Source organism: Triticum aestivum, chromosome 7B (genome assembly GCF_018294505.1).
Source record: "Triticum aestivum cultivar Chinese Spring chromosome 7B, IWGSC CS RefSeq v2.1, whole genome shotgun sequence".
Classification (NCBI taxonomy): Eukaryota; Viridiplantae; Streptophyta; class Magnoliopsida; order Poales; family Poaceae; genus Triticum; species Triticum aestivum.
The window spans coordinates 17,621,237-17,634,452 of record NC_057813.1 but is presented as its reverse complement, the minus strand read 5'-3'; the positions used below and the strand labels follow the sequence as shown (position 1 = coordinate 17,634,452).

Sequence of the window (13,216 nt, the reverse complement as noted above, 5' to 3'; positions counted from 1 at the left end):
AAACTCTTTTTTTTCAGAAGTACAACTCGTGGAAGCTCCGGCGGGGTGAACCCAGTGCGCGGCATGTGGCGGCACTAGGGCACGACACAGGCACGCTTCCGGGCGCAGGAGCTGTCATTGCGGAGGGCACCGCTGGTTAGTTGCTCTTAATAAACAATAAAGTTCATAGAGAATCAATGCACCCTAAGGGGTGAATTGTATGTGCCGCCCGTGGGCGGCATATAGTTGATGCTTCACCACAGTGCGCTCCTATACGGACCAGCCTTTTTGGTTGTTTTTCGCATGTTTCCTGTTCCTTTTTCTTTTTTTGTGTGCAGCTTATGCTTTCAGTTTTGTTTTTTGTTTTTTATCTTTCAGATTTTTGGTTTTCTTCTATTTTATGTTTTTTATTTTTGCAATTTTATTTTTTACATTGGTTTCACAATATACTGTGAACTTTTTTCAAATACACCCTGAACATTTTATGTATACTATGAACATTTTTCATATGAACACTAACCATTTTTATTAAAAAAATAATATATGATGAACATTTTTTAATATATCGTGAACTTTTATAATAAATATTGAACAACAACAACAACAACAAACAACAACAACAAAGCCTTTAGTCCCAAACAAGTTGGGGTAGGCTAGAGGTGAAACCCATAAGATCTCGCAACCAACTCATGGCTCTGGCACATGGATAGCTTATAATAAATATTGAACAAATTTGTAAATATATTTTCTACTTTTTAATATTTTGAAAAATATATTTTTTACTTTTTAAAATAAACATTTTTATATATGATGAACTTTTATAATAAATATTGAAAAAAAAAATATTCTAATTTTAAATATTTTTAAAATAACCAGCTCCTAAACAACTATAGCTAGTTTTTTTTAGTGAAAAACCGACTAAAAACCAAAGAAGAAAATAAAATACAAAACAGCTCATGGGGAAAGTGGGCCAGGCCATTTGGCTTGCCTTTAGCGAAGGCACCACTAGTTAACGCACACAAGCGCCAACTAGGAGCTCTCCTCTAAAGGTATCTTCACCAAGTTGATGCTCCGGTCCTGATGCTTTTTTCTGCTTTTAGTTGTGTAGTGATGTGTTATCTGTGTTCTGTCACGGATCTCTGAGAAACTTGTAGTAACAAGGTAGATGTTGTTCACTGTTCAAGAACCTGATGATTGGGTAGTCCCCTAATGGAGTAGTTTGTAATCCTTAACGACGCTGGCTAGTCGTATTTTTGTAACTGAAAATCAGGGCAGAAAGCTCAACGATTTGAAACGAAAGAACAAGAATTTGAAATGTGCTAAGCAGCAAGTACTACCGCATTTCTAAGGACTTTTACCGGCACAACTGTTCCAACCAGACTACGAGAGTCCAACACCAAAATTCCCAAGAAAAACGTGTATTCGCTACAAGAGAAGATGAACATTTGCATCACGCCGATGTGCTCCCAGGTTACAGCAATCAAGATCTGTATGCGGGCAACAAAATTTCTGCAACCATGAGTCTCGGTGACTTGCGCAACTCTGAACCTGGAACGGACCAGCAGCACTGCTTTTGATAAATCTCTTCAGATAACACATTGAAAGACATGGATCTGATAGCACCGCATGGGAAAACAGTGTTTCAGTGAGATAATAGAGCATCACGGCAAAACAAGTACGGTAAGATATTTGTCAGTCCATGTGAGCAAACCTCTCTTTTGCAGCTGTTCGTGAAGCTCCATTGTTACTTGACCACTACCTCCTGATGAAGTCAAACCTAGGCCAGAGAGGCATTGCAACACCTGCAACATGCAACATTGGAACAAACAAGAATAAGGCTATGCACATAAATATCTATTACTTTCACTTTTCTATTTTTTGCAAGTATATTGTCAATTTCTAAGCAATATTGTATCATATTACATGCTATCAGATAAAGAGATGCCAAAAGGAATGTTCTGCAATTTTACAATACGCTCAAGCCAGAGTTTTCCTTCTGAACAACCCTTCTATGTTGTTTCGCATTTTGCTGTACAATCTTTCAATGCCTACAATTTGCATTATGCTGTAAGATCTTTTGATGCCTACAAATCCTCGCCTGAACAAATCCTTGGCTTCTGATGCGGAAGAAAGGAAAGGGAGCATTAGACTGAACTCACACGCTTTGCTTAGCTTACCATGATTTTGCATGTACTTCAAAAAGAACGTACCTGAGGACAGATTCAACACCATGGTATGAGCATCAATGCAGGCTCCTTGTATTGTTTTGTTTTTGCATCCAAATTATTTTACAGAGCATGCATAGTACTCATGGTTACATAAGCCAGAACCTATTACATCCTTGCTTTTGAATTTCTAGAAAGCTGTTTCAGAATTGCTTGGTAGCTGCACAAGAAATTAGCAGATGTCTTTTTTTAAGAGGACCAGTATACAGAATCACTAGTTACTCAAAAGAGAACATCAGATCAGCAATTTCGCTTCACATCAGAGTCTTGTCCAGCAACAACTGTTCCAGCCAGAGAACCCAACAACGGAATTTCCAACAAATTCGTACTCGCCAAAAGAAATGAAACTGCGGCACTCCCAGATCGCAGCAATCAAACAGAGGAGTCTTCTTTTTTTCTAGATTCAAATGGGATTTTTACTTACAGTGAACCCACATAATCAGACAATCACGCACAACAGATCTAGAGATTTGAACATTTGATGGCATCCATCAGACTTACAAGAACGGAAAACAACAATAGGAGCAGACAACTACAGAGTATTAAACATCTAGCAGGATTCAGGTGCAGCTGGCACAGGGCGCATACAGAGCCTAGGCGCGCTCCCCGCGGATGCGGCGTGCGAGCTGGATGTCCTTGGGCATGATGGTGACGCGCTTGGCGTGGATGGCGCACAGGTTGGTGTCCTCGAACAGCCCGACGAGGTACGCCTCGGCGGCCTCCTGGAGCGCGGACACGGCGGACGACTGGAAGCGGAGGTCGGTCTTGAAGTCCTGGGCGATCTCCCGGACGAGGCGCTGGAAGGGGAGCTTGCGGATGAGCAGCTCCGTGCTCTTCTGGTACTTGCGGATCTCCCGGAGCGCGACGGTTCCCGGGCGGAAGCGGTGCGGCTTCTTGACGCCGCCGGTGGCCGGGGCGGACTTGCGCGCCGCCTTGGTCGCCAGCTGCTTCCTGGGCGCCTTGCCGCCGGTGGACTTGCGGGCCGTCTGCTTGGTGCGGGCCATCGGAGCTGCTGCGGGGTTGGCGGGGAGGGATGGGTTGCTGCTGCTGCGGTTTGGGGATGGAGAATGAGATTTTTCGCGGTGGTGGTTTGCTGGAGAATGGGGGGATTTAAATAGGATTGACGATGGGTTTGGTGCTCTGCGCGCGATGATTTTGGGGTTTGGATTTCGGCCGGGCGGGGGGCGGGGAGCGGAGGGTGGCACGGGCGCCGTTGGATCGAATGCAGATGGAGGGTGAGGATTCGAGTTTGCAGCCTGTCACGCGGATCGCGATCCGTGTGCCTCCTGAGCGGTAGTAGTAGTGCTTAGGTAGACTTTGTACGAGCCGTCGAGACATTTCGGCGTTTTTCTTTTGCAGTACAAGCTTTCGGTGGTCTTCGAGCCAACTTCACCGCACGACCCCAAATGCGTCTGTTTTATTCGAATTTGGTCCATTTGAGGGTGTCAATGGAGTTGTGTCCGTCCAATTTGGATTGGCGTCGGCCGGGCGTCCAACGCAGCACACCCATCCCAAATATTCTTCGGCTCAGTCATTTCTTCAAACACATCAAGGACCGCCGGCATCGCCCTCCCAAGCGGCCGCCGCTCGCCGTGCTGCCCGCAGCCCGCAGGAGCCCGCACGCGCACACGGCGGCAGCGGTTGGCTAGCTAGCCCGCACGCGGAACGCACACACGGCTGCATCAATTTTATGAACGTATAGACATTTTCCAATTAATTTCAAAACTTTCAACATGAGTTGAAATTATTTCATTAACATTTTAATTTATTTTAGTAATATTCAATATACATTTCAAGAAAATTCACAAAATCTTTTTGGTTTCGCAGTTGTGAACAAGTGCTTCCTCTTTCAAATGTGATTCCAATGTAATTTCATCAATTCAATTTTTTACTAATTTAATTGGTGTATGATGGGGATGATTTGAAATAATCAAATTCATGAAATTGATTGGATGTGACTATTTCTAAATATTGTGTCAAGATATGTGAAATGATTTAGCGATTGGAATGGTTCAAATTTGTGTGTAGTATCTATGGAATGTTTCTAAAATGGATTGAATACGACCGATATAATTGAAATTTGTATCCTTATTTATGAAAACGGTACTTTGTAAAAAAAATCCAAACGGTGAAATCTCATGAGAATATTTCAAAAGGTCAAATATAAAATGACTTATTAAATGTGTGTTAACTAGTGGTGTGACCCGCGCATTTGCGCGGCTAGATTTCTTAAAATGTATTTTATAACTAAATTAGCATTGAGATGTTTGCATAGGGTGGTAGGCTTGGAAACTTACATAATTTTATTGAAAATACACAGTGTGTGGAAACTGTTTGTGAAAAATAATTGTAGCCAATATATGTTTGTATAGGATGTTAGACTTGCAAAATTACATAATTTCATTGAAAATATACGGTGAAACCCGTTTGTAAAAAATAATTGTAGCCAATATTCTTGCATGTTTTGGTTATTTGTAGAAGAATTGTGGTAGCTGCTTTCATCACTTAAATTGGAGACATACTTCCACTATAAAAAAGTGTACACATATGTAGAATCTATATCTTCACTCGTCAGTCCGTTATTTGTTTGTTCACATGTCATCAGCATCAGTCTATCTTTGTGACTATATTTACAGCTGCAGTTGGTAGAGAGGATGGACAACGACGCATCATATTATCAATGGTTAACTTCAAATTATTTAGGAGGGTATAATCAACTTGCCAAGTTTGATTTTTCCTGTATTGAGAACCCATTGTTTGGTCACGTAATTATGAAATTCATAATCACATTCGATTTCCTGGTGTAGAGCAGTACCCACTAAACTTTCTAGCTAGCCGTAAGCTTAAGAACCTGTGACATAGAAGTACTTCTTTTAGTGGTCTCTTTGTTTGCCTCTTTATCGTCTATTTGTTTGCACATACGTCGGCTCACGAATTTGTCATGGAGGTGTAACTCTCGCGATCGTAATTTGGTTGCTGCCCAAGCTGCTGAATATCTCACCTATCAGAGATGTTATGGTAGATCCCCTGCCTGTCCGAAGGACAAACTACCAAGATGTGGAGCCCTGGGGTGTCGCTGCCATGCTCGCAGCATCATGGCCGCTTTGCCGGTGGGGGAACAATGACATACCAATGTTGCAATGGTCAATCTGATTCAATATTGACCTGATGATGTAACCCTGATGCCAATATATTTTGTAGCCAGATAGAACGTGTTGCTTATGATTGATTCAATATCACCATTGTTGTACTAAGTATTAGACTTTTAAATCTTTATTACACCACGTAACTGATGGTAGACATAATTTAGTCTATTTGTATGGTAGCTTATCAGACTCTTATTTTAAGTGATAACCATAAGATGGCAAACATATTCGCACATCTAGATTTGCTATACATTGTTATATAATTTTTTTCTTTTCCCGTCTTCTTTCATTTGATTAGTTTACGTTAGGTTTAATATAAAAATGTGGGCAAGTTGTACATCTCAATATGATTGGACTTCCTCTAAGGTTATATAATTATTGGTATAGATTTCTCATAACTTCATAGAATTACATTTTCTCACACAACATTTTCATATATTTTTCACCATTACCATATTTTCAACCATTGTAATTAGAACACACTTCATAATTCATTTTAAAAAAACTTGCGAGGATAGAAATATATATTTTGCCCTTAGATATTCATGTATTTTGGGTATCGGCTGTCCATTCATGATTTAGCGCCGCTAACATACTATTATAGGCATACTTTATTATACTATTAAACAAAAGTATATTGCTAATTTGTTTGTCCCACACTCATCGTATGTACGTACACATGGGTAGAGAAAGGATGGGATCATGTACGTACACAATGAACATTTTTTAGGTTTTTACTTAGATAAGAAAGTTTTTTCTCATGATTAGAGAAAGTTTGTTAGGACAACGTGGAGTGCTAATGTAGTAGTCCAAAGATTATGTGTAGAAAAAGAGCCCAGATTGATTAATTTGCTAAAAGCATATCCCAATATTTTTTTTCCTAAAATTATAGATGACATCATCAGTAGTACTCTGATCAGACTCTTTTCTTTTTTTTGGTCGCTCACATTCCCTTATATGGGAGTCGTACTGTTTTTTTAGCTCTTTGGCAACCGAGTCCTGTTCTAAGGAAGTTGGCGGCCGTACTTTCCAATGCTATGTACGTTCAGGTGTGATTCTCTTGGATATACTACTATTTTAATACGAAAACATGTGACTCAATGAAAGACCTGTCAATTCTAAAAAAGAAGACGTGCCAATCTATTTTTACGTGACATGCCAATTTGTTTGCATGTAACTTTATTTGTATGTAACGCTATTTCTTTTAAATCTTAACCGTTAATCTACAAAATTGACGATTGATATAATTTAATATATGTGGACGAACCGTGATGGCTTGTTTGACTCTTGTTTTAAGTATATAATAGATAATGAAAACTTCGGGCATGCAAGCTCCGCGATCCGCGTGCGACAGGTGAGCGGTTGGCTAGCTAGCCCGGAGGCACGCACGCACGCTCACCTGTCTGACCCGCGTCTGCCGCACATGCACGCACTGCATGCTCTCATCGTCGTGCCTCGCCTGGCCATCGCGCCCTACTCGTTGTCGCGATCTCTCCACGCCCGCTCGCTCGCAGCCGGGCCGTGCAGCGCCTCACCCTGACCGGCGCCCGCGCCTGCTCCGTGCTGCAGCAGTAGCCAAGCTCTTCGCGTCCTGCCCACCCCGCCGCACTCGCCGCTCCCCGCCACCCGCCGCGCCATCGCGTCCTGCCCGACCTCGCCTGACCGTGTCCTGCCCGCCCCGCCGCCTGCCGCGCCGTGCGTATGCGCGGCGGCCTTGCGTGGTTGGTGGAGCGGCGGGTAAAAAGGAGGAGAGAGAGATGGGTGGGTGGGTGGTGGGTCTCTTTTTGTTTCAATGACAGATGGGGTCATCATCTGCATGCGCGGACGCAGCCGGACGCACGGGTGAGGAAAACGTCTGCATTCGGTCCGCTTTGACCCCAAAACCAGGCCAAGTTTGGGCCCGGAATAGGTCCAAAGCGGACAGAAAACGGACAAAAGTCTATTTGCGCCCGCGTGCTAGGCCGTCTGGTATGTCTGTTTTACCTCAAACGGACACACCCGGACAGAATGGGGTCGCGCGCTGGAGTTGGTCTGACACTTCGATGGTAGTTCTACTAGGGATTTCTAAAAATGTTAATGGACCGTGCTATGATCGATGATTTTTACCACGGTCTTATTGGCCTCTCCCGTATCAATCTTGCTTATCATGTTCTCATTTTTTCAACGTCAAGATGTATCGGAGCTTTTTCTGAAGTGCTCTGCCTGATTTACCTTTAAAATTATACCATTAGAACATCTACAACCGGACGCCCCAAACCCGTCTCAAACACCCCGGCGCGTCCGCCACGTCGGACTGGCGATGGGGTTTCACACGGAATCGTTCGAAACCCCGACGGTCCGGTGACGTCTCCTCCGGTGGGGAGTGTGAACGTCGTGTTGCGCCACTCCGACACTGCCCGAGGCCAAATCTGACTATTTCAACCGACTGGCGTCCCCCAACCCTAGCACCTCATCTCTCCCGCTCCGCCACTCTTCACACGCTCTCCGGCTTCGCCATGGTCCAACAAAATATACCCACACACGCTATGTTGACGCCGGAGCACACGTACCAGATCAAGCAGGAGATCCGGGCGAGGAGCGCTGCCTGCATCAAGGACAAGGGTGAAGCAGAGATGGATGTGGAAGCCAGCACGGAGGAGCAGCAAGAGCTAGAGTTGCGGCTGCCGCCGATCTACCCGGAGCCGAGTACGCAGATAGTGAACATCTCTGACGAGGATTAGCGTAGTTGATCTACGTAGTACGTGGATTTTATCCTTACGTGGATTTTATCCTTCTCATACTTTTGTATGGATTTAAGATTTATAGTGTGAGGTATCCGGATGTAGATGAGCAAATTTGAGGATTAACCGGTCATTGCCCGCGGACGCGCCCTTCTTACCAGCCTAAGAGCAACTCTAGCAGACCCCTCAAATCGTGCGAACCCACAAAATTCCCGCGAGTATACGGGCTCGGTCCAATTTTTTGGCCAGAGCAGAGCCCGTATACCCGCCCCACTTGTACAACATTTTACGGTGGGACGCACCCCCCCCCGAAGTGGTATACGTATGGGGTTGCGGGGCAGATACGGGTCAAAACCATATCCCCCCACCACCATGTTTCCCCATGATTCCCCAATCCCACCTCGCATTTCTCGCCGTCGGTGAGCCCAATCCCGCCACCGAATGCCACCATGTGGATCTCCGGCCACAGCCCCGGTGGGAGGGACGACCCTGAGCGCCAGCGCTATGTCCGGGTGACAACGCGAGGAAGCATGAGGCACATAATTACATGAACTGTGTGATGAGGATATAGACCTAGGGTAGGGTCATAGGCTTGGCCAACATATCCTACCCAAGGTCACTACCCTAGAAGCAAAGAAGCTCAAGAGACAACAAAGAGTACCCAACGAAGACGTCGAGTGTAATCCACTCGACCAACCATATCACTCGGGTATCCCTCCTTCCTGAAGACCACTCGACCATACACGAAATCACTCGACCGATGAAGACCAGGAGTCACTCAGAACAGCAACGGGCAAGCATTCACTCCGTAGTCTTTAAGGTCATTAAGGCACTTAAGGCTGGTGTTACCAGTAACGCCTCACTCTTTATGTACATTGAACCCTTTGTAACGGGGGATGGCTGGGGTCCTGACAAACTCTATATAAGCCACCCCCCTCCTCTGGCACAGGGGTTCGCACCCCCTGTAACACACACACGCGCATATACTGAAATCCAGTCGACCGCCTTCGGGCACCGAGATGTAGGGATTTTACCTCCTCCGAGAGGGGCCTGAACTCGTAAACTCTTGCGTACAACCTCACCGTAGCTAGGACCTTGCCTCCTCCTACGTACTCCCTACTCTTATTGTCTGTCTTATTACCACGACAGTTGGCGCCCACCGTGGGGCAAAGCGTCTTAGCGACTTTTGGGGAGGTTGCATATTCTTCGACCTTCATCAGCATGGTTTCCGGTGGCGATTTGGTCATGGTCCGCGAGTTCCGACTCGACGCGCTAACTTTCGTCGCTGACGACTCCGCCTGGCTCCAGGAGGCTCCCCTCGACGTCGGGGCCCTCCCGGCTCGCGGCTCGACACACTTCCGCGCGAGTTCCTGCGGCGTCCTCCTTAGGAAGCCATCTTCGCCGTACCAGTCGGTCGTCGCGCTGTCGACTCACTCCGCTGGACGTCGCCACAAGCGGTCTGGTCGCTCGCGGCTCCAGCGATGGGTGAGACACGCGGTGGCTTGTAAGGCCTTCACCCCCAAGTCGTGGTTATTGAGCCCGACATGTATTCTCGCGGATCGGTCGATCTGTCAACTGATTTCGCAGATACTCTTTCTAAGAGCGGGAGTTGTGATCCCGCGGCGGAGGTCCTCATGGTCGACTCCCTTCGCGGTCCGCCTGACTTCCGTCGCAGCAACGACAGTGGTAGAAGCGCCGGTCCATCACTCGACCACGAAGAGTATCAGCCCCAACCTCTCAGCTCGCAGCCGAGGGAGGAGCTGCACCACCGCAACATGGAGGCTCTACAGACCCCCATCATATGGGAAACCGCCGAGGCTCGGGCCTTGGAGGCGGTGCGCCTGGCCACCCTGGATGAGCGCACTCGTCTTGAGAATCTCCAACATTCTCTCGACGAGCATGCTCGTCGACTGATTCCCGAATCCAGTCAACGTCCATGACAGTTGTTTCCGCTGGAAACTCAGGTATTCCGTACACCGATCCAGAATTTGGCAGCCGCTGCACGTATTGTAGAGTCTATTCAGTCGTCTCGTTCAGAGGCTGGGAGAGGCCTGGAGCATATCAAAACGTTGCTCCGAGCAGCGGGAGACCAGAACTCCACTATTTCCTAGTCACGGAACAGAATCCACAGCAGATCGGTGAGAGCAGATACCGTTCAGTCGGCTCACAGTCCTCGGTCCCCTTTACGGCAGGGCGGCCGTGATCACCGCCAAGATCGGTACTTGGGAAGAGCTCATGGTGAGTATGATCGTGAGTACACCCGTGACAACTACCGTCGAGTGCCCTCGCCCCTTCCGAGGGACGGGTCATACGCGCCCTGGCGCAACAACGACATGCATCCATACGGGAACGACCGCAAAGTTCTAGTCGACCCTCGAGAACCTGGCTTTGACGCAAGGTTCGTCCTTGTGCAAGGTTTTGTCAACCGAAACGGAGCATACAGAGAAGGGTTGGATCGGAACAGACCCAGTGGGGGCAGAGTTCATGTTTCCGGCCCCGAATGTTTCAGAAGGGCCATAAGAGCTGCTGAGATACCCCATAACTTCAGACTGGCGACTGATGTCAATAAGTTTACGAGCGAGTCAAAGCCCGATACTTGGCTCGAAGACTACCGAGTGGCTGTGCACATCGGTGGCGGCAGCGATGAGGTGGCCATGAAGCACCTTCCTTTAATGCTTGAAGGATCTGCCAGAGCTTGGCTGACTCAGTTAGCCCCTGGGAGTATTTTGAGTTGGGATGAGTTAGCCCGAGTGTTCACCAGAACGTTTGAGGACACTTGCAAGAGACCTGTCGGTCCACCAGAGCTGCATCATTGCATGCAGAAACCGAATGAAACCCGGAGGGACTATATCTAGAGATGGATCACTTTGCACCACACAGTGGAGAATGTGTCAGATCACCAAGCAGTTTGTGCCTTCAAGGAGGGCGTTCGCTACAGAGAGCTCAATCTGAAGTTCGGTCGGACAGGAGATATGACTCTGACTCGGATGATGGAGATTGCCACCAAGTATGCTAACGACGAAGAAGATGACTGACTCCAGAGTGGTAAGCACAAAACAGTCCCCCAGGACACTGGAGGAGGGAATTCCAGTCGGAAGCACAAGCGAAAGGCTGAGGCAGCTGGACCTGCCGAGGCAGTAGTGTTGAATCAAGGGAAGTTCAAAGGGAAGCCCAAAGGACCCTGGAATCCCAATAAAGTGAAAGTTCAAGATGGAAATGATGTGATGAATTTGCGGTGTCATATTCACACCAAGAAAGATGAAGAGGGGAATTTGATCCTCCCCAAGCATACCACTTGACAATGTCGACTCCTGATCCAGAGCTTCCAAAAGAAGGGCCAGCCCAGTGAAAAAGGATAAAGACTCTGAGAAGGAGGAAGACAAGGAAGAAGAGGAGGATGGATACCCCCATGTTAACACCACCCTGGTAATTTTTGCTGATGTCGAGAGCAAAAGTCGACTGAAAGTCATTAACCGGGAAGTGAACATGGTCGCTCCAGTGATGCCTAAGTATCTGAAGTGGTCAAAGACTCCTATCACATTCGACCAGTTAGACCACATGCCGTGAGTAGCTACCCCTGGGCGGCAGGCGCTGGTGGTCGACCGAGTTGTCGGAGGCACCCGATTGACCAAAGTTCTGATGGATGGCGGCAGTGGCCTCAATATTCTGTATGCCGAAGCTCTTAAGGGAATGGGCATTCCGATGTCCAAACTGAGTGAGAGTAACATGAGGTTCCACGGAGTCATCCCTGGGAAGAAAGCCGATTGACTCGACCAGATAGCCCTTGATGTGGGTTTTGGCGATTAGAAGAATTACCGCAAAGAGAAGTTGATGTTTGAGGTTGTGGATTTCGAGAGTGCTTATCACGCCATTCTAGGCAGACCAGCCTATGCCAGTTTCATGGCTCAACCATGTTATGTGTACCTAAAGATGAAGATGCCTGGCCCCAAAGGCGTGATAACAGTCTGTGGCAATCGGAAGAAAGCAGGAGATTGTCTTCAAGATGGTGCAAAAATAGCAGATGAGCAGATGGCAGCCATGGAGTTCCAAGAGCACAAGAAGATGGCAGATCCGAGTGATTTGCTGCGTGCCAAGAGGCCCGCCTCAAAGTCCGCGTTCCAGTCGACCGGGGAGACCAAGCCGGTTCACATCCACCTGACCGACCCCAATGCTGCTCCGACCCATATTTCAACGACACTCGACAACAAATGGGAAGCCGCGCTCATCCAGTTCCTCCGTGAGAACTGGGACGTCTTTGCATGGAAGCCATCTGACATGCCGGGTGTGCCCAGGGAGCTGGCTGAGCACCGTTTGCGAGTCGACTCAAAAGAAAAACCGGTCAAAGAGAATCTCCGTTGGTCCACCACAGAGAAGAGGAAAGCAATTGGCGAGGAAGTGGCTCGACTTCTAGCCGCTGAGTTCATTCGCGAGATCTACCAATCCGAGTGGCTCGCCAATGTTGTCATTGTTCCCAAGAAAGACAAACCACTTCGAATGTGCATTGACTTCAAGCACATCAATCGGGCCTGCCCGAAAGATCATTTTCCGTTGCCCGGCATCAACCAGATAGTCAACTCATCTGCGGGGTACGAGCGACTGTCCTTCCTGGATGCCTATTCTGGGTACCATCAGATCCGCCTGTTTGGACCCGATGAGATCAAGACTACTTTCATCACCCTGTTCGGGTGCTTTTGTTACGTTACTTCTCGGTGAAAAGGCATTCTTCTTTACCGACTGATGAAGAAGTCTAACAAATTCGAGTGGAATGACGAAGCTGAAGCAGCATTTGAAGAGCTCAAATCCCTGCTTTCCACCCAGCCAGTGCTTGCTGCTCTAGTCAGCAAAGAGCCTCTTTTGCTTTACATCGCAGCCACAGGACAAGTTGTTAGCACAATGCTCACGGACGAGCGGGAAGAGGAAGGCAAAGCCTTCAAAGTTCAACGCCCAGTCTATTACATTTCAGAAGTTTTGACCCCATCCAAGCAGAGATACCCTCACTATGAGAAGCTTGTTTATGGGATTTACTTAACCATGAAAAATGTGTCACATTACTTCTCTGATCATTCAGTTTTAGTCGTCAGCGACGCTCCATTGTCAGAGATTCTGAATAACATGGATGCAACTGGTCGAGTGGCAAAGTGGGCGA

General features: G+C 47.2%; 1 protein-coding gene across 1 annotated transcript; it reads right to left on the bottom strand.

Annotated features, from left to right (window-relative positions):
• Positions 1-2,546: 2,546 nt before the first annotated feature.
• LOC123161110 (histone H3.2) lies at positions 2,547-3,305 on the bottom strand. The gene has a single exon (XM_044578960.1). It carries the CDS (start codon positions 3,206-3,208, stop codon positions 2,798-2,800), a length of 411 nt encoding a protein of 136 aa, XP_044434895.1. The 5' UTR covers positions 3,209-3,305; the 3' UTR covers positions 2,547-2,797.
• Between the last annotated feature and the right edge of the window lie 9,911 nt (positions 3,306-13,216).

Coding starts and splice junctions, on each gene's coding strand:
- LOC123161110 (XM_044578960.1), bottom strand. CDS start 3,208: ATGGCCCGCACCAAGCAGACGGCCCGCAAGTCCACCGGCGGCAAGGCG.